This window comes from Cetorhinus maximus, chromosome 11, assembly GCF_964194155.1.
Source record: "Cetorhinus maximus chromosome 11, sCetMax3.hap1.1, whole genome shotgun sequence".
Lineage (NCBI taxonomy): Eukaryota > Metazoa > Chordata > Chondrichthyes > Lamniformes > Cetorhinidae > Cetorhinus > Cetorhinus maximus.
The window spans coordinates 125,959,154-125,981,448 of NC_135889.1; the positions used below are offsets into that span (position 1 = coordinate 125,959,154).

At 44.0% G+C, this 22,295-nt stretch overlaps 1 protein-coding gene across 10 annotated transcripts in view; it reads left to right on the forward strand.

Moving 5' to 3' along the window:
* tns1b (tensin 1b) overlaps positions 1 to 22,295 on the forward strand; it is a 662,464-nt gene that overhangs the window by 505,267 nt on the left and 134,902 nt on the right. For all 10 annotated transcript variants that reach the window (XR_013578019.1, XM_078552748.1, XM_078552745.1 and 7 more), the window contains 5 exons: positions 621 to 681; positions 785 to 860; positions 1,630 to 1,759; positions 9,986 to 10,051; positions 21,769 to 21,885. Coding sequence is in view for 9 of the 10 variants with exons in the window: in XM_078552748.1 (XP_078408874.1) it covers positions 621 to 681; positions 785 to 860; positions 1,630 to 1,759; positions 9,986 to 10,051; positions 21,769 to 21,885 (450 nt within the window). In the remaining variant the exon portion in view is untranslated. The remainder of the gene's footprint in view (positions 1 to 620; positions 682 to 784; positions 861 to 1,629; positions 1,760 to 9,985; positions 10,052 to 21,768; positions 21,886 to 22,295) is intronic.

Genomic DNA, 22,295 nt, shown 5'->3' on the forward strand with positions numbered 1-22,295 from the left:
ATCAGTGAATCATGGATGTGCTCTGGCCAGGCAGGTCCTGACAATCAGAGGGGGAACTCTCTATCAGCGGGATCAGAGCCACTGGGGTGGTCATAGCTGCCAGGGTCCTCTCATTGGCCCATGGATCCTCCAAAAAGGAGTGTTCCCCCGGTTTGTTACTGCGAGCTACATCCTCGATGTAGCTGGTGACCTCAACATGATGTGGAGGCTATTCCTGGGTTTGTAAAATCCCAGCGGCATATCACAGAGTGACTCACCAGTGCAATAGATTGGATTAATTGTCTGGTTAGGAGATTGGATTAACTGTCTGGTCAGCAGATTGAATTCATTTTATGGTCAGCAGATTGGATTAATTGTCTGGTCAGCAGTGGCAAAGACATTGGTATTCCCGCCTTTGACAAAATGCCATGGCAAATCCGGTTTCCTTTCTGACACCTTGCACTGCCATTTTACCGCCTGTCCTACCTCCCAGCCTCTCTTTAAAGGGCTGGTAAAATTCTGCCTTCTGCCTCTATCACTTTCACAGTTCTTACCCTCTTTGTCTCTCTCTTTCCATCACTCTTTCTCTGTCGCTCGTACTCCCTTTGCTGATTTCTGATGATGTTCCTTTACTCACCTAGGGTGTCGGCCATTCCTGAAGATCTACCAGTCGATGCAGCCTGTTTACACATCAGGAATCTAGTAAGTGACCCTCCCAACAACTATTGCTCAAAGTTCTGTACTCTGGTTACTCTTGTGTTGATTTTCAAACATCTGTTATTTCCTTTTTAAACAAATATTTCAGCAACATCCCGGGAGACGGACAGACCAGTATCTGTATCACCATCGAGCCAGGACTCATGTTGAAAGGAGACATTTTGGTAAGAAATGAAAGTAGAATTACAAATTCCCAAAATTGTCTCTAATATTCCCAAATTTAGTTCCATATGATGCAAAAACTGACTTTCACTGGGGTATAGTTCCGCAAAAACTGACTTTCACTGGGGTACAGTTCCGCACACACTGACTCTCACTGGGGTACAGTTCCGCACGCTCTGACTCTCACTGGGGTACAGTTCCACACGCTCTGACTCTCACTGGGGTACAGTTCCGCACGCTCTGACTCTCACTGGGGTACAGTTCCGCACGCTCTGACTCTCACTGGGGTACAGTTCCACACACTCTGACTCTCACTGGGGTACAGTTCCACACACTCTGACTCTCACTGGGGTACAGTTCCACACACTCTGACTCTCACTGGGGTACAGTTCCACATACACTGACTCTCACTGGGGTACAGTTCCACACACACTGACTCTCACTGGGGTACAGTTCCACACACTGACTCTCACTGGGGTACAGTTCCACACATAATAACTCACTGGGGTACACTTCCACACACACTGACTCTCACTGGGGTACAGTTCCACACATAATAACTCACTGGGTTGATGAAGGGTCAGTCAATCAGTTGCAGAGTTTCATAGCTGTATTATCGAGAGGTCAGTTAGCGTGTTGCTCACTATCAGGGAATGGGCCCAGTGAACTCTGCGTCAGCCACTCAGGACGTGCTGTACTAACCTTCAGAAGCAGAACAGAAATTCAATAAATCCCAAAAGTGCTGTCTGTATCCATTTCTGTTCTCTTTAGCTGAAATGTTACCATAAGAAGTACCAGAGTCCGAGCAGAGAAATCGTGTTCCGTGTGCAATTCCACACATGTGCAATCCATGACCTTGGTGTGGTGTTTGGCAAGGAGGATCTCGATGACGCCTTTAAAGGTGATGTCACCCACTTATTGAAGCTGATTTCCAATATTCATTAAAGTTGCTGCATTTCATTCATTCATGTTGATTTCGCTCATTTTTAATTAATTAGCTGGGTGCCAATATGTTTCAATTTAAGTGTCAGCAGTGGCGACATGAGAATGAACCTGGCTGTATTGGATTGAAATGGATGTTGGACACTGGGCTGAGTGAGTTGAATGTTGGGATATGAGGAGAAGGTGGGTGGATGGGATGGGGGGGCAGGTGGGATTGATGGATATGGGAGAAGGTGTGTGGGGATTGAGGGATATGGGCAGAAGGTAAGCATTGAGGGATATGGGGAGATGGTTAGTAGGTGAAGATTGAGGGATATGGGGAGAAGGTGTGGATTGAGGGGCTGAGGGTTACAGGGGGAAGGTGGGTAGGTGGAATTGAAAGATATGGGGTGGAGGTGGGGATTGAGTAATATGGGGAGAAGGTAGATGGGTGGGATTGAAGGATATCGGGGGGGGGAAGACCTGATGGGATCTTCCTGGTAACATAGAAACATAGGAAATAGGAGTGGGTGCAGACCTTCAGCTGGCTCAAGCCTGCTTCACCGTCCCAGTAGATCGTGGCTGATCTTCTACTTCAATGTCATTTCCCTGCACTATTCCCATATCCCTTGATGTTTTTAATATGTAGAAATCTATCGATCTCTGTCTTGAGCATACTCAATGACTGAGTCCCTACAGCATCTGGGGTAGAGAATTCCAAAGATTCACCGCCCTCTGAGTGAAGAAATTCCCCCTCATCTTGGTTCTAAATGGCCTGCCTCTTATTCTGAGACTGTGTCCCCTGGTTCTAGACACCCCAGCCAGGGGAAACACCCTTCCTGCATCTACCCTGTTGAACCCTGTAAGAATTTTGTATGTTTGAATGAGATCGCTCTTATTCTTCTTAACTCTAGTGAATATAGGCCCAGTTTCCTCAATCTCTTTTTATAGGACAGTCCCGTCATCCCAGGGATCAGTCTGGTGAGCCTTCGTTGAATTCCCTCTTTGGCAAGTATATCCTTCCTTAAGTAAGGAGACCAAAACAATACACAATACTCCAGGTGCTGTCTCACCAAAGCTCTTTACAGTTACAGCAAGACATCTTTACTCTTGTACTCAAATCCTCTTGCAATAAAGGCCAACATACCAATGGCCTTCCTAATTGCTCGCTGCATCTGCATGTTAACTTTCAGTGACTCATGAACAAGGACACCCATTAGACCATAAGACATAGGAGCATAAATTAGGCCATTCGGCCCATCGAGTCTGCTCCGCCATTCAATCATGGCTGATAAGTTTCTCAACCCCATTCTCCCGTCTTCTCCCCGTAACCTTTGATCCCCTTACCAATCAAGAACCTATCTATCTCGGTCTTAAATACACTCAATGACCTGGCCTCCACAGCCTTCTGTGGCGATGAATTCCATAGATTCACCACTCTCTGGCTAAAGAAGTTTCTCCTCATCTCTGTCCTAAAAGGTCTTCGCTTTACTCTGAGGCTGTGCCCTTGGGTCCTAGTCTCTCCTACTAATGGAAACATCTTCCCCACGTCCACTCTATCCAGGCCTTTCAGTATTCTGTAAGTTTCAATCAGATCCTCCCTCATCCTTCTAAACTCCATCGAGTATAGACTCAGAGTCCTCAAATGTTCCTCATATGTTAAGCCTTTCATTCCTGGGATCGTTCTCGTGAACCTCCTCTGGACCCTCTCCAGGGCCAGAACATCCTTCCTGAGATACGGGGCCCAAAATTGCTCACAATATTCTAAATGCGGTCTGACCAGAGCCTTATAAAGCCTCAGCAGCACATCCCTGTTTTTATATTCTAGTCCTCTCGAAATAAATGCCAACACTGCATTTGCCTTCCTAACTACCGACTCAACCTGCAAGTTAGCCTTAAGAGAATCCTGGACTAGGACTCCCAAGTCCCTTTGCACTCCAGATTTCTGAATTCTCTCCCCATTTAGAAAATAGTCTATGCCTCTATTCTTCCTAGCAAAGTGCATGACCTCACACTTCCCCACGTTGTATTCCATCTGCCACTTCTTTGCCCAGGTCCTTTGGACGACAACATTTCCCAATCTCTCCTCGTTTAAGAAATACTCTGCACCTCTGTTTATCCTACCAAAGTGGGTAACTTCACACTTATCTACATTATATTCCATCTGCCATGTTCTTGCCCACTCACTTAGCCTGTTTAAATCGCATTGAAGCCTCTTTGCTTTCTCCTCACAACTTGCATTGCCGCCCAAGTTTTGTGTCTTCAGCGAACTTGGAAATATTACATTTGGTCCACATATCCAAATCATTGGTATCGATTGTGAATAGCTGGCGGCCCAAGCAATGATCTTTCTGGTACCCCACTAATCACAGCCTGCCTAGTGAGAATGTCCCATTTATTCCTACTCTCTGTTTTCTGTTTGTTAACCAATTATCAATCCATTCCAATATACTACCCCTTATCCCATGTGCTCTACTTTTGTTTACTAACCTCCTAGGACCTTATTGAAAGCATTCTGAAAATCTAAATACATCACATCTACTGGTTCCCCCTTATCTATTCTGCTATTTACATCCTCCAAAAACTCTAACAGGTTTATCAAATATAATTTTCCTTTCATTAATCCATGTTGATTCTGTCTAATCCTACCATTATTTTCTAAATGTTCAGTTATCACATGCTTTATAATATGTTCTAGCATTTTCCCTACTACTGATGTCAGAATAACAGGCCTACAGTTCCCTGTTTTCTCTGTCCCTCCTTTCTTAAATAGTGGAGATATCTGTTACCTTCCAATCTGTAGCAACCATTCCAGAATCTCTAGAATTTTGGAAGATGACCACCAATGCTTCCACTATCTCTGCAGCCACCTCTGACTCTGGGATGTAGATCATCGGGTCCAAGGGATTTATCAAATTTCAGTGGCATTAATTTCTCCAGTACTACTTTTCGATTAACCCTAATTTCTTTCAGTTCCTCATTCTCGCTAGTCCCTTGGTTCCCTGGTATTTAAAGAACAAAGAAAAGTACAGCACAGGAACAGGCCCTTTGGCCCTCCAAGCCTGCGCCGATCATATTGCCCGTCAAACTAAAACATTTTGCACTTCCGGGGTCCGTATCCCTCTATTCCCATCCTATTCATGTATTTGTCAAGCTGCCTCTTAAACACCATTATCGTACCTGCTTCCACCACCTCCTTTGGCAGCGAATTCCAGACACTCACTACCCACTACGTAAAATACTTGCTCCGCACATCTCCTCTAAAGTTTTATCCTCTCACCTTAAATCTATGTCCCCTAGTAATTGACTCTCCACCCTGGGAAAAAGCTTCTGACTATCTACTCTGTCCATGCCACTCATAATTTTGTAAACTTCTATCAAGTCGCCCCTCAATCTCCATCGCTCTAGTGAGAACAATCCGAGTTTCTCCAACCTCTCCTCATAGCTAATAACCTCCAGACCAGGTAGCATCCTGGTAAACCTCCTCTGCACCCTCTCCAATGCCTCCATATCCTTCTGGTAATGTGGCAACCAGAATTGCACGCAATATTCCAAGTGTGGCCTAACCAAGGTTCTAATACAGCTGCAGCAAGACTTCCCAGCTTTTATACTCCATACCCCTGCCAATGAAGGCAAGCATGCCATATGCCTTCCTGACTACCTTATCCACCTGCGTTGCCACTTTCAGCGACCTGTGGACCTGTACACCCAGATCCCTCTGCCCGTCGATGCGCTTAAGGGTTCTGCCATTTACTGTATAATTCCTACCTGGATTATCCCTGCTACCCTTCTTGAACAATGGAACAACATTGGCCATTCTCCAGTCCTCTGGGACCTCACCCATAGCCAGTGAGGATGCAAAGATTTCTGTCAAGGCCCCAGCAATCTCCTCCCTTGCCTCCCTCAGTACTCTGGGGTAGATCCCATCTGGCCCTGGGGACTTACTCACCTTAATATTCTTCAAGACGCCTAACACCTCCTCTTTTTTGATCTCAACATGATCCAGGCTATCCACACACTCTTCCCTAGACAAATCGACCGCTAAGTCCTTCTCTTTGATGAGAAGTACTAATTTAGTATCTCTCCCATTTCTTCTGACTCCAAACACAGATTCCCACCTCTGTCCCTGAGTGGGCCTACCCTTTCCCTGACTACCCTCTTGCTTTTTACATATGTATAAAAGGCCTTGGGATTTTCCTTAATCCTGGTTGCCAATGACTTTATGACCCCTTTTAGCCCTCCTGACTTCCTGCTTAAGTTTCTTCCTACTTTCTTTATATTCTCCACAGGCTTCATCTGTTCCCAGCCTTCTAGCCCTTACGAATGCTTCCCTTTTCTTTTTGACTAATCTCACAATATCCTTCGTTATCCAAGGTTCCTGAAACTTGCCATACTTATCCTTCATCCTAGCAGGAACATGCCAGTCCTGAATTCTTATCAACTGACGTTTGAAAGCCCCCTGGGAAGTTTTTGGTATCTTCCTCTGTGAAGACAGACACAAACTACTTGTTTAGTTTCTCTAACATTTCCTTCTTCCCCATTATAAATTCCCCTGTCTCTGCTTGTAATAGGCCCACATTTGTCTTTTCTAATCTTTTCCTTTTTACATACCTATTGAAGCCTTTACGGTCCTTTTCTCTTTCTTTATCAGTTTCTTGGTCCTGCTTTGCTGAATTCTAAAATATTTCCAAACCTCAGACTTGCTACTTTTTTTGGCAATTTTATAAGCCTCTTTCTTTGATCTAATACAGTCTTTAACTTATTTTGTTAGCCATGGGCAGGTCACTTTCCTGTTAGGTTTTTGTGCCTCAAAGGAATGTAAAATTGTTGTAAACCATGTATTAATTCTTTAAATGTTAGCCATTGCCTGCTTACCATCGTACCTTTTAAAGTAGTTTCCCAATCCACCACTGCTAATTTGATTCTCATACCTTTGTAGATTTCTTTGTTTAGATTAAAGACCCTAGTTTTGGATTGAACTACATTACTTTCCAACTTAATGTAAAATTCTATTATATTATGGTCACTCTTCCCTAGAGGCTTCTTCAAAATGAGATTATTAATTAGCCCTTTCTCATTGCATAATACTAGATCTAAAATGGCCCGTACTCTAGTCGGTTCCTCAACATACTGTTCCAGAAAACTGTTGTGTATGCATTCTAGGAATTCATCCTCTACAGCATTAGTCAGGTTTAACCAGTCTATGTGTAGACTGAAGTCCCCCATGATTACTGTATTACCCTTGTTACATGCATCTCTAATGTATTGATTTTTATATCACACCCTTCATTATCACCACTGTTTGGTGGCCTATAAACAACCCCCTTGCTGTTTCTTAGCTGCACTCAAATTGATTCTACATCTTGATCCTTCGACCTAAGATCCTTTCTCACTAATGCACTGATCTAATCCTTTGGTAACAGTGCTACCACACCTCTTTTTCCTTTTTGCCTAAACCTCAAGCACCCTTGAACATTCAGTTTCCAGCCTTGGTCACTCTGTAGCCACCTCTCTGTAATGGTGATTGGATCTTACCCATTTTCTTCCATTTGTGTCATCAATTCATCTACCTTGTTGCGATGCTGTGTGCATTCAGATAGAGTGTCTTTAATCCTGTCTTTTTACTATTTTTGCAATCTCTAGCCTTATCTGCTTGTGCACTCTTAAATTTGTACCTTCTGTCCCTTCCTGCCACACTCTGATTATCAATTCCCTTATTGCCACCGTACTCTCGTGTCTTGTCCTTTCTCTTTAATTTATCACATCTTTCCTCATGTGATCCCTCGCCCCCCCCCCAGTGTTTAGTTTAAAGACCCCTCTACCGTCCCAGTTATATGACTTGCCAGAACACTGGGTACCAGCACAGTTGAGGTGTAGACCATGCCGACAGTATAGCTCCCACTGTCCCCTGTACTAGGGCCAGTATCCCATGAGTCGAAACCCATTTCTCCCACACCAATCTTTGAGCCATGCATTTAATTCTCTAATCCTATTTACCCTATGCCAAATTGCTCATGATTCAGGTAGTAATCCAGAGAATATCTGAGGTTCTACTTTTTAATTTAGCCCCTAGCTGCTCATAATCCCTAAGCAGAACCTCTTTCCTAGTTCTACCTATGCCGTTGGTACCTACATGGACTATGACCACTGGATCCTCCCTTTACCTCTTCAAATTCCACATGAGCTCAGGGTAGATTTCCCAAACCATGGCACCTGGCAGACAACACAGCAGTCTGAACTCACGCTGTCGGCTGCAGAGAACTGTGTCTATCATATAGGAATAAAGGGAGACTGGTAAATGTTTGCGATTGGAAGTGGTGGATGGGATTAATGGACCCTGTGTGGGCTGTAGAGTGAGAAAGACTCGATTAAAATGCATCCTTGTGAGTAGAAGCCCTCAGAGGCCAGGGAATGTTTGACAAAGTCTCTCTGAAAACTCTGGTGTCATCTGTCTGATGTGTCCCATCCACAGGGGCTTCCCCTCTCCTAAAAACAGGCCTATGAGTCAAAAACAAAATTCCAATCTTAGATCCTTTAACAGATTTGATGCAGGATTGTTTAGTGTTTGTTGGTGCTGACCTGGGTAAAGAGTACAATCCTGTTCTGACAACATTAGATTTTTTGGTGTTTTTTAATTTCTTTAGACTGGGGGTTTGGGGGTGATGGTGAACAGCCATGAACTGTGGGGAGAGGTTTGGGGGGTGGGCTACAGAAAGCTGAATGAGTGGGATGGGATGGAGTTGGGCAGCAATGACCCCAGTGAGGAACAGTGGGGTTGTTCAAGGCCGAAGATCAGGGACTGACCACTTGTGTTCATGTAAAGGTCAAGAAAAGTTACATGCATTGAGAAAAAGGTTAAAATTAGCCAAATGTCTCCTGGGCCAGGATCTTTAGGTTGGCAATCGGGGAGCGGGCCCCGCTCGCTGACGCGGGATGAAGCCGGGTGGAACTCCCGACGCCACCCCGCATCATTTCAATTTTCAGGTCAGTGGGGGGGGCAGCCAAATCAGCTGTGCACCCGCCGACCTGTCAACGGCCAATTGAGGCCATTGAAAAAGTAATTGACTTAATTAATGGACCGGCCCGTCCAACCTTAAGGTTGGCGGGCAGGCTGGGAACCCTGGCGGGCTTCAGAAAAAGCATTAAACCTCATCCACGGACGGGATGAGGTTTGATGAGGGTGTTTAAATTTTTAATAAAGATTAGAGTTATAGTGATGTACATGTCCCAACTCATGTGAGTGTCACATGAGGGGACATGTCAGGGAAATTTTGTTTCTGCTCCTTGACAATTTTAAAATTTGGCACCGATCTCCCTGAGGCAGCACTTAGTCTCGCGCATGGGTACGAAAGGGTGCACTCTCGGCTGAGGGATTCCACCCCCCCCAACCCACACAGGGAGTGCATAGCGCTTCCTGTTGGACGTCACATTGGGCAGGCCTTAATTGGTCTGCCCACATAAAATAGCGGCGCGCCCCCAATCGGGGGCACCAGTTGGAGGTGTGCCCGCTCCTGCACTTCCCCCTTAACGGGGGGGAAAATTCTTCCCATGGACTTTTTGATGTCTGATATGTTCGGTGCTGTAAAATCCCACACAGACAAACTCCCTTATTGGTCAGGGGGTCAGCTTCCCCTCTTGACACACACTCAAAAACATACATCCTCCCCCACATCCACACACGCACAGAGACACACATGCGCACGCACACAGACGTATACACAAAAACACAGACACACACAGACATATCAGGAAAGGCCCAGGCTGCACCACAACCTGTGCCACGTTAGCCTATCTCAGGTGATGAGGTAACTGGAAATGTTACAATGAAGCTCAGTGACCCCTGGCTTATAGGGAAGGGAAGAATCAGCCAGAGTTCCACTGAAGAGAAACATTCTTAACCATGATAGCCCTGCCCCATCTCTAACCTGGCAATACTTATTTCCACACTCACACACAAAACTAGGCCACTGAGCTGAGCTAGTGAGGGCTCCCATTGCCTCACAGGAATTCTAGACCAGTGTGAGTCAGCACCATTTGGAGAAGAAACGGAAAACTGTGACATGAAAGAGTAAAGATCAACAGTTGTGGGTGTTTAAAATCAGCTGATGCTAACTCTCACAACAGCTTTGTGCTGCTGCTGTGTTCAGGGCATCAGCAGCTGTTTAAAGTCACTGTCTGATTACATATTTTTAATCTTTTCTCACAGACGACAGATTCCCCGAATATTCAAAGGTCGAGTTCATTTTCTCTTTTGGCCCTGAGAAAATACAAGGTAAGCCTCATCCCTGGATATTTCTGCACAGGTCACATTGACCCAGAGTGAAACACTCCCAGAACTGATACAGCATGGTTAAAAACAACAGCAACTTTCATTGACAAACGCCTTTAAAGTAGTAAAATGATGAAAGACAATTCACAGAGGCATAATCAGATAAAAATTGACACCAAGCCAGTGAAGGAGTTATTAGAACTGGTGACAAAAACCTTAGTCAAATAAACAGGTTTTAATAAAGGTTTTCAAGGAAGAGAGAGAAAGATGGAGAGGTTTAGATAGGGGATATTTCAGAGTTTAGGGGCCTAGTCAGCTGAAGGCACAGCGGCAATAGTAGAGCAAAGGAAGTGAGGGATATTCAATAGGTAACTTAGTGCTTATGACAATGGATTCATGATCCAGAGGCAAGGAGAAGTGATTCAAACTATCAGGAGTTCAACTCCCAGCTTGGGAGTTTAAATTCAGTCAATTACATCTGGAATGAAAAGCTTGTCTCATTAATGATCGAACTACCAGATTTTTGGAAAACCCATCTAAAGTCCTTCAGGGAAGAAAATCTGCCCTTCTTACCTGGTCTTAGCCCATTTCTGGCTCCAGATCCACAGCAATGTGGTTGACTCTCAAGTTCCCTCTGAAATGGTCCATTAACCCATTCAGTTGTATTCAAGGATGCAGCTTATCACCACCTTCTGAGGGCAATTAGGGATGGACAATAAATACTGGCCGAGCTAGCAGTGCCCACATCCTGTGAATGAATAAGAAGGAGGCCAGAGTTGGAGGCCATAGATATCGCAGAGGATTGTGGGACTGGAGAAGATTAGAGGGAGGAGCAAGACCATGGAGAGATTTGAAAACAAGGATGAGAATTTTAAAATGGAGGTGTTGCTGGAACAAGAGACAATGTAGGTCAGAGTACAGGGGCAATAGGTGAATGGGATTTTGTATGAGTTAGGACACGGGCAGCAGAGTTCTGGATGATCATATCCCAGAAGGTAAAAAACAGTAAAAACTGGGAATTTAGCATACTGGTCCGAACTGGGCTGGTATACTTTAAAATGGAACATCAGTAAAACTGGGAGTTTAGAATACTGGTCTGAACTGTTTTTTCCTTGCAGGGGTGAAAGAGAGGCTGTCTCTCTCTGTCCAGATCTCACCCTCTGTTTTTTTTCTCAACTCCCTCTTGCTCTCTTTGTCACTTTCTCTGTCCCTCTGTCACTGTCCATCCCTCTGTCTATGTCTCCTTCTCTGTCTCTGCCACTGTCTCTCCCTCTCTGTGTTTCTTTCTCTGTCGCTCCCTTTCTCTGTATCTCTATCTCTGTCTGTGTCATTGTCTCTCCCTCTCTTTGTGTCTATCTCTCCCTCTCTGTGTCTCTTTCTGTCTCTCTGTCATTGTCTCTCCCTCTCTCTGTGTCTCTATCTCTGTCTCTCCCATTCTCTGTGTCTCTGTCACTGTCTCTCTGTCACTGTCTCTCCCTCTCTGTGTCTCTCTTTGGGCTGACAATGCTCAACACTCTTTCTTGATTGAAGACTGGAGTAAGTGAATCCTCGGGATATAACGGTTACTGCACCAATTGTTGGGTCAAAAGAAATAAAATTGTTGCTGAGCTGATTACCAATAAGAACATACTAAAAGTGCATCCTTCAGAAATGCTCTATTGCTGTAATTAGAACCATGGTTTGTCAACAGTGTTTTGTGTTGTGTCCTCACTGTGTCTGGAATAAGGGGTTTTGTTCCTTTGACAGCAAAATTGTCTTGGTGTCTATACCTGAAGCCCATGATGATGACTTGCATCAGATCATTCAACCATTTTCTCATCAGATCCACCGATCAAGCCAATTATACAAACATACAAATTAGAAGCAGAGGAGGCCATTCAGCCCCTCAAGCCTGCTCTGCTGATCTGATTTTAATCTCATGTTCTTGCTATCCCTGATATCCTTTCACCCCTTGCTTATGAAGAACCTATCTACCTCTGTCTTAAAGATATTCAAGGTTTCTGTCTCAACCACCTTTTGAGGAAGAGAATTCCAAATTCTCACAACCCTCAGAGAATTTTTTTTCCTCATCTCTGTTTTAAATGGGCAACTCCTTATTTTGAAACAGTGACCCCTAGTTCTGGATTCTCCCTCAAGAGGAAACATCCTCTCCATATTCACCCTGTCAAGTCCCCTCAGAATCTTATGTTTCAATCAAGTCACCTTACTCTTCTAAACTCCAGCAGATACCAAAATAACCTGTCCAGCCTTTCCCCATAAGATAACCCACCCATTCCAGGTATTAACCTTGTAAGCCTTCTCTGAACTGCTTTTAATGTATTTACATCTTTCCTCGAATAAGGAGACCAGTACTGTACTGAGTACTCCACATGTGGTCTCACTAATGCCCTGTATAACTGAAGCATAACCTCCCTATTTTTGTATTCAATTCCCCTCGCAATAAATTATAACATTAGCTTTCCTAATTACTTGCTGTACCTGCATACTAGCCTTTTGCGATTCATGTACTAAGACACCCAGATCCCTCTGCATCCCAGAGCTCTGCAATCTCTCACCATTTAGATATGCCTCTTTTTTATTTGTCCTGCCAAAATGGACAACCTCACATTTTCCTATGTTATACTCCATTTGCCAGATCTTTGCCCACTCACTTAACCTATCTATACCCTTTTGTAGCATCCTTATGTTCTCTTTGCAACTTACTTTCCGACCTACCTTTGTGTCATCAGAAAATTTAGCAACCATCCCATCCATCCCTTCATTCGAGTCATTTATATAAATTGTAAAAAGCTGAGGCCCCAGCACTGATCCCTGTGGCAACCTGAAAAAGACCCATTTATACCAACTCTCTGCTTCCTGTTAGCTAACCAATCTTCTATCCATGCCAATGTTACCCCCTACACCATTGGCTTTTATTTTGCACAATAACTCTTGACGTGGCACCTTATCAAATGCCTTCTGAAAATCTAAGTACAGCACATCCACCAGTTCCCCTTTATCCACAGAATCTGTGACTTCTTCAAAGAACTCCAATAAATTGATTAAACATGATTTCCCTTTCACACAACCATGTTGACTCTACCTGATTACCTTGAATTTATCTAAGTGCCCTGCTATAGCTTCTTCAATAATAGCTTCTAACTTCTTCCCTATGACAGATGTTAAGCTAACTGGCTTGTAGTTTCCTGCTTTCTGTCACCTTCCTTTCTTGAATAAAGGAATGACATTAGCTATTTTCCAAACTAATGGAACCTTCCCTGAACCTAGTGAATTATCTCACTCTCCTGGGCTAACATTCCCCTCACAATCATAGAATCAATTTACCACACAGTAGGAGGCCATTTGGCTCATTGTGTCTGTACGTCTAATCCCACTTTCCAGCACTTGGTCTATATCCCTGTAGTTTACACCTTAAGTGCATATCCTAATACTTTTAAAACATGAGGATTTCTGCCTCCAGCACCCTTTCAGGCAACGAGTGCCAGATCCCAACTAAAGATATCTCTTCAACTCCCCTCTAACCCTTTGACTAATTACTTTAAACCTATGCCTCTGGTTATTGACCTCTATGCTAAGGGAAATAGGACATCCCTATCCACTCTATCAAGGCCCCTCATAATTTTGTACACCTCATTTAAATCTCCCCTCAGCCTCCTCTGTTCCAAAGAAAACAAGCTTATTCAGCCTTTCCAATCTTGCCTCATGACTAAAATTCACCATTCTTGAAATCATCCCGCTATATCTGTTCTCTCCTGCAATCAACACTGTGAAAAATAGACTTGAGTTCAACAAGCCATCCATCTCATTGCTGTTTGTGGGACCTTTCTGCCCACAATTGGTTGATCATTTAGCCCACATAAATGTTCACACTTCAGAAGTAATCGGTTCTCAATGATCCAATCTAATGCTTCCAGTTGAAAGTTGTTCTGTCAAGGAGAATACTTCTAAAAATCATGTAATGAACCCCATATGTAAATGAAATATTTTTGGATCCATAGGAATTATTTTTTCCCTCAATGACTGTGGGTAATTATCCATATCCTAACACCCACCAAACCTCGATCACCCATCACCAATCTGACCCTTTAAATTACTGCCTGTGCATGGCCACACAGAAACATTTAAAGGGATTGCACACTTAAATAAAGGGCCTCCACACTCCAAACAAAATTGGAGGGAATGTTGCCCAGCACCCCTGGACTTACTGACTTATATTGGCTCCTGTTCTGGCAACACCACAAATTAAAAATTCTTATTAAAATCCAAATCCTTCCATGGCCTCACTCCCTCCCTATCTCTGTAATCTCCTGCAGCACTAAATTCCTCTGAAATATTTGCACTCCTCCTCCAATTGTGGCCTCTTGAACATTTCCAATTTTCATCAACTATTCATCACTATTAGTGGCCTTGCCATCAGCTGCCTGGGCCCTAAGCTCTGGGAATCCCTCCCTTAACCTTTCTGGATCTCTCTCCTCCTTTAGGATGTTCCTTAAAATCTACCTCTTTGACCAAGCTTTTGGTCACCTGACCTTTTATCCCCTTTTAGTTTGGTGTTAAGTTTTGCCTTTATGAATCATCCTGGGATGTTTTACTACGTTAAAGGTGCTACATTTTGAGACACTGCAAGTTCTTGGTGTTGTAGTTACTGGGTAAAATTCAGACACCCATTGAACTGTGAGGCTGAATCAAGCTATAGCCAGGTGCACACAGCAGTCATGTTAACACTGTTCTTCCTGTGTTCAAGAAGTTGAATTATTTTCCTCTGAAGGATTGACGGGGAGCTAGGAGGGAACAATAGTCCAGTATCTAACCAGTCCATATAATGACATGGAGTGCTCCTGTTGCTGAGTTGTCACTCACCCGATACGCCATACAGGAGCTCTCTAATTCTCCACCTGCTGACACAGGGGCCAAGTGGAAGGGAAACTGATTTATGGAAGTGGTACTGGTGAGAGTGTGATCTCAGTAATACTATGCCTGTCACCACGCAACTAAGCTCTGCAAGACCCACAGGGGATGACTTTATCAAGGATTATGGGTTTTAAGCTTTCTAGGAGAAGTTCGCTCATTTTCTCTCTCCTGCTCTCTTTACTCCTCTGCTTCCTGTGGGGAATGGTTCAAATCCCAGGGGAGACAAATTCAAAGTGAGGATGTGAGGAGTGAGAAGGGAAATCAGGGAAACTTTTTCATCCAAAGTGAAATCAAGCTTGTGAAATAAATGGAATTCATAGGAATTTACAACATTGAAGGAGGCCATTTGGCCCATCGTGTCCACTCTGGCTGACAAGTCGCCATCCAGCCTAATCCCACTTTCCTGCTCTTGCTCCATTGTCTTGTAGTTCAAGGCACAAGTGAAGATCCAAGTACTTTTTAAATGTTATGAGGGTTTCTGCCTATACCACCATTCTAGGCCATGAGTTCCAGACACCTCCCTCTCTGGGTGAAAATATTCCCCTTGAATCTCCTCTAAATTTCCTACCTTTTACTTGTTGACAAGTCCCCAGATCCTGATCGACTTCATCCTAGGTTCTTAAAAGTTCCCTAGATTCTGGAAAGGTCCCTTTAGATTGAAAAATAGCAAATTTACCTATTCAAGATAGGAGGGAGACAGAAAGGAACAGGAAGGAACTTTTCCCCTTGGTGGAGGGATCAATAACCAGGGGGCATAGATTTAAGGTAAGGGGCAGGGGGTTTAGAGGGGATGTGAGGAAGAATTTTTTCACCCAGAGGGTGGTGGGAATCTGGAACTCACTGCCTGAAAGGGCAGTCGAGACAGAAACCCTCATAACACTTAAGTAGTATTTGGATGTGCACTTACGATGCCATGGCATACAAGGCTATGAGCCTAGTGCTGGAAAATGGGATTCGAATAGTTAGGTACTTGTTTGACAGGCGCAGACTCGATGGGCCGAAGGGCTTTTTCTGCTGTAGACCTCTATGACTCTATGAGAAAGCAGGCCAGTTAGCTTAACATCTGTTGTAGGGAAAATGCTGGAATCTATTATTATATAATTATTATAATAGTGGGGCACTTAGAAAATCTCAATTAAATCAGAGTCAACATGGTTAAAAGCAAAATACTGCAGATGCTGGAAATCTGAAACAAAAACAGAAAATGCTGGAAAAACTCAGCAGGTCTAACAGCATCTGTAGAGAGAGAAAAACATAGTTAACGTTTCAAGTCCTTATGACTCTTCTTTAGCTCTGAAGAAGAGTCATAAGGACTCGAAACGTGAACTCTTTTTTTTCTCTCCACAGATGCTGTTAGATCTGAGTTTTTTCAGCATTTTCTGTTTTTGCTTCAGAGTCAACATGGCTTTGTGAAAGGGAAATCATGTCTGACTAATTTATTGGAGTTGTTTGAGGAAATAACAAGCAATGTGGATAAAGGGGAACCTGTGGATGTGTTGTACTTAGATTTCCAGAAAGCATTTGACAAGGTGCCACATCAAAGGTTACAATACAAAAGAGGATTGGTTAGCTAACAAGAAACAGAGTAGGCAACCCATTTTTGGGTTGGAAAGATGTGGCAAGTGGAGTGCCACAGGGCACTCTATATTCACAATCTATATTAATGACTTGGATTATGGGATCAAATGTATAGTTGCTAAACTTGCTGATGACACAAAGATAGGTAGGAAAGTAAGTTGTGAGAGGGCACAATGAGTCTCCAAAGGGACATGGATAGGTTAAGGGAGTGGGCAAAAATTTGGCAGATGGAGAATAATGTGGGAAAATGTAAACTTGTCCACTTTGGCAGGAAGAATAGAAAAGCAGCAAATTATTTAAATTGAGAGAGAGTGCAGAACTCTGAGTTGGCATAGCCTTAACATCCTCTATTTTATTTGGACCGGGACATATGCCAGCCCTGGAATAAATAGAACTGAGGAAATTGATCTGCGTTGATGTCACATTTCAGATTGTAGAACACCAATCCTTTATTACATGCTGCTTGCATCAATAAGTGCAGATTGTGGTCATGTTCTTGCTTTGCTCTGCCCACCACAGCTATATTTTTTTTATTTGTTCATAGGATGTGGGCATCACTGGCTAGGCCAGCATTTATTGCCCATCCCTAATTGCCCTTGTTCAGAGGGCATTTAAGATTTAACCATGTTGCTGCATTATGTCATTGGCGATACAGATGCATCCTGGTACAGTTCATGTTATGTGCGTCATGTGAGCTTGAAAGAGATCCTGGCTAACAGATAACCCATATTATAACAGGGGGTAGGAGCAAAGAAGAGTGCAGGCCACACTCAGATCAGACACAATCTTATTGAATGGTGGAGCAGGCTCGAAGGGCCGAATGAACTACTACCGCTCCTAATTCGTATGTTCGTAACCAAGGGAAATAGTGCCTTACTGTATCTAGACCCCTGATAATTTTATCCACTTTGATAAAAGCTCCCCTCAGCCTCCTCTGTTCTGAAGAAAACAACCCCAGCGTGGCCAATCTTTCCTCGTTGCTAGAATTCTAAACTCCAGGCAACATCCTGGTAAATCTCCTCTGTATCCTCTTTAGCACAATCACAACTTTCCTCTAGTGTGGTGACCAGAACTGCACACAGCACTCCAGCTGTGATGTAACCAGTGTTTTGTACAACTTCAGCATCACCTTCCAGCTCTTATAATCTATACCTCGACTAATAAAGGCCAGCAGCCTGTTTACCTTACTGAGCACCCATCCTCCTGTCCAACTACCTTCAGGGATCTGTGAACATGCACTTCATGGTCCTCCTGTTCCTCTACACTTCTCAGTTTCCTACTATTTGTTGTGTTTGCCCTTGTCTTGTTTGTCCCCCCCCCAAAATATATTACCTCACACTTCTCCAGATTGAACTCCATTTGCCACTGCTCTGTCCATCTGACGAGTCCATTGATATCTTCCTGCAGTCTACAGCTTTCATCCTCACTATCAACCACATGGCTAATCATCTGCAAACTTCTTAATCATGCCCCCTACGTTTAAGTCCAAATCATTGACTTTTACCACAAGGCACAAGGGAGCCAGATCTGTGCCATGTGGAACCCCACTGGAAACAGCCTTCCAGTCACAAAAGCACCCACCGACCATTACCCTTTGCTTCCTGCCTCTGAACCAATTTTGGGTCCATTTTGCCACTTTCCCTTGGATCCCATGGACTTTTACTTTCCTGACCAGCCTGCCATATGGGACCTTATCAAAAGCCTAATTAAAATCCATATAGATGACATCAAATAGTGACCTCATTGCCTCTCCCTGTTAATTCCTCAAAAAATTAAATCAAGTTAGTCAGACAACTTTTCCTTAACAAATCCGTGCTGACTCTGATTAATCTGTGTCTTTCGAACTGGTGATTTATCCTGTCCCTCAGAATTTTTTCCAATAATTTTCCACCACTGAGGTTATTCTGATTAGCCTGTAATTACTCAGTCTGTCTCTTCCTCCCTTTTTAAACAATGGTACAATGTTGGCTGTCCCCCAGCTCTCTGGCAACTGTAGCCAGAGAGGATTGGAAAATGATGGTCAGAGTCTCCATTATCTCTTCCCGTGCTTCCCTCGTAGCCTGGGATACATTTCATCCGGGCCTGGGGATTTATCCACTTTCAAAGATATTGCTGAAAAAAGACATGTTGTTGAAGCTTTTCATCTTGCACTCATCAGAACAATTTGCAAGAATACGAAAAGTAAAGGAAACAACAATTTATACTGCATGAGAAGAAAGTGCTGATTGGTTGGCAAATGGACTCTGATTAATAGAGTTGTTGCCATGGCGAATGCACCAGTAAACTGATGATTGACAGATAACTGTCAAGCTTTGTTTAAATTCAAACCAGGCAGGTTGACTCTGATTGGTCAAGGCATTGCCCTTGGGAATGAACCAGGGAATGGCTGTCGCCTATTTTGTTTAGTTGAAAAAGGTACAATGTGTGTACATGTTCTTTCTGTTCGCAAAGGACAGGGCCCTGTGTATTAATATATGTAGCTTCTAGCACGCATAAGTGAGCCTCACGACAAGCTCGACTGATAATCTTAAATCGGTTGTCAGTGTAATTCTTAGCACACTCAGGATTGTTCAGCAAGTGTTGTCCAATCAGAGAACCACATTTAATGTCGGACACTGTGTTTTGAGTTTTGCAAGCATGGGCTGGTTGAGTACGGTCAGAATCTTGCCCATTATGAATAGTGGCTGGGACAAGCTGTTTGATATGATCCGCCAGTCTTTGGGACATATGGCCTACGTACCTAGCATCACACTGGCACTGAAATTCATATACCACATTACTCAATTGTGAGATACACTAAATGTCCTTTTGGCTTGATAGCAGCATCATGTTAGTGGGGAGAAGGTGGGTGGGTGGGATTAAGGGATATGGGAGAAGGTGGCTGGTGGGATTCATGGAGATGAAGAGAGGGTGGGGAGGTGGAGAAGGACCCCAGAGTTTAAGGGGAGACTTAAGAAGGGGAGGAGTCTCCCAGTTAGAATTGGAGATGATGTGATTGGTCTGAGTTTCAACAGGGTGAAAATTCAGGAGGAAGAAGGCGTAAGATGCTGGTTTAAAAATTAGACTGGACAAGAAAGTGAAGTCCAACAAGGCCTGATCTGAGCAGGGAGTACAGGAAAATAAATTAGGATGGAGAAGAATTGAAGAGTTGAGGTAAGAATGTGATTGTTATCAGACAATTTATTGCCTTGCTCCATTCTAGTCCTCACTAGTTGCGAGCAGTGATAATGTCACGTGCCACAATCACTCAGCCTAGCTTGAGTAGACAGTGTGTGAATCCTGCACCCCAGGCACTTCTCTCTCTGATTACACACACACTTCCAGTGGCTATAAAAAGGACTGGAGATTTCTCAGCAGATTAAAGTGAAAATGATAGTGTTTTCCTCAGAGTTGGCATCCAAATGAGGCTCCTCACTTTAATCAAGTGCTAGACTGATTACAACCAGACAGATTGTCCATTTGATCCATGTTAAGCCTTCCTCAGATCTCGGCCATGCATCATTACTCAAGTGAAAGCAGGCTGGGGTCCTGTTTAAATTTGCGTAATGTTGCAGACCAAACGGGAAGATTTCAGCTTTCACATCTAGATGGGATTTCCACTGCCGGCTCGCGTTGAGTCCTCAGGAACTTTGTGCTGCTTACTCTTGTTGATCCTGTCTCTCTGCAATTTTTCAGGCTTCTTTTTATTCTATGGGATGTGGGCATCACTCTCTCTGATTACACACACACTATTTGTTGCCCATCCTTTATTGTCCATGAACTGAGTAGCTATTTCAGTGTCAACCATGTTGCTATGGATCTGGAATCGCATGTAGGTTAGTTCAGGCAAATTTCCTTCCCTAAAGGGCATTTGTGAACCATTTGGGTTTTTACCACAATTGATGATGTTTGTTCCAATCACCATTACTGAGACCAGTTTTATATTCCAGATTGATTGACTGAATTTAAATTCCACCAGCTGCCGTGGTGGGATTTGAACCCATGTCTCCATGGGTCTCAGTATTACTAGCCCAGTGACATTACCACTACATCACCATCTCTTCTGCTATTCCACCTGTACAGGAAGCACTATAGTACAGCCCAAACCAGGCCTCTCCATGCATGCACACACAAAAGCATATGCTCTCACATGCATACAGACATGCACGTGTGTATGCACCAATTCATTCTTCCCAACAGGAGTTACCGGATTATGAGTCAGAGCAGCAGCCAACTTCCCTCTCCCTAACCCAGATCATAAAATGGGGATGGAAGCTGGATTAATTATGGATCAGGCTCAGTGTCATGGCACATACTGTGGCAAGTCACCAGAATGATCATGAACATAGGAACATAGGAGCAGGAGTGGGCCATTCAGCCCCTCGAGCCTGGTCCACTATTCACGAAGATGAGCTGAATACACTTTGGAGGAGAAGAGTATGATCTTCAGGAGGGAAATCAAGAAAACAGCTATTCGCTCAGTAAAATAGTGAGAACCTGTAACACTCTCCCACAATAGGTTGTGGATACTGAGTTAATTGTGGTATATCAGATTGGTGGAACAGGATTCATGGGGGGAACAGCCTCTAATTCTAATTAGTTTCACACACATAGACTCTCACTGGGGTACAGTTGCACACACACTGACTCTCACTGGGGTACAGTTGCACACACACTGACTCTCACTGGGGTACAGTTGCACACACACTGACTCTCACTGGGGTACAGTTGCACACACACTGAATCTCACTGGGGTACAGTTGCACACACACTGAATCTCACTGGGGTACAGTTCCACACACACTGACTCTCACTGGGGTACAGTTGCACACACACTGACTCTCACTGGGGTACAGTTGCACACACACTGACTCTCACTGGGGTACAGTTGCACACACACTGACTCTCACTGGGGTACAGTTGCACACTCACTGACTCTCACTGGGGTACAGTTGCACACACACTGACTCTCACTGGGGTACAGTTGCACACACACTGAATCTCACTGGGGTATAGTCCCACTCACATGGATCACAAGGGGGTACATTTTCCACTACCCCCTGGTTCCTGACCAAATTGGCCAACATTCATGGGTATTGTAGTCTCTTCATCCTTGTTTGGCTGTGATTGCCTAGCTCAGTGCAGACAGGGAGGGGCCTGGTGGGGTAGCCAGGACATACGATGCCAGCGCTGGGCAATTTTCTCGATTGTGCCTGTCTAATAACTGTCTTTATAACCTCATATTGTGGCAGGGATGGAACACCTTGAGAATGGGCCAAGTGTCTCTGTTGATTACAACACAGCTGACCCCTTGATCCGATGGGATTCCTATGAGAACTTCAACGCCCAGCAAGAGGACCAGCCCGAGGGTAAGAATACTTAAACCTCAGGAGCTTCAGACCACATGCAACTCACTGGTACAAAAGTATTGTCGGATCTCCACAGGCCTCCCTATTTGTGCAGTGTGTTGTCATTGGGCTGTGCGCAATGATGGCATATTGAGAAAGCTGCAATATAAATTCAGATTAGAGTCATTGAATGGTTGCAGCACAGAGGGAGGCCATTTGGCCCATTGTGCCCATGCCAGCTCTCTGAAGGAGCAACTCACCTCGTCCCACTCCCCTGCCTTTTTCCCATACACCTCACCGCCACCATCTCAATTGCAATTAGGGATGGGAAATAAAAATGCTGGCTTAGCCAATGACACCCAGGTCCCATGAAATGAATTCTTAAAAATGACCTGCAAAGTTTTGTCTTCAGATAATGATCCTATTTCCTT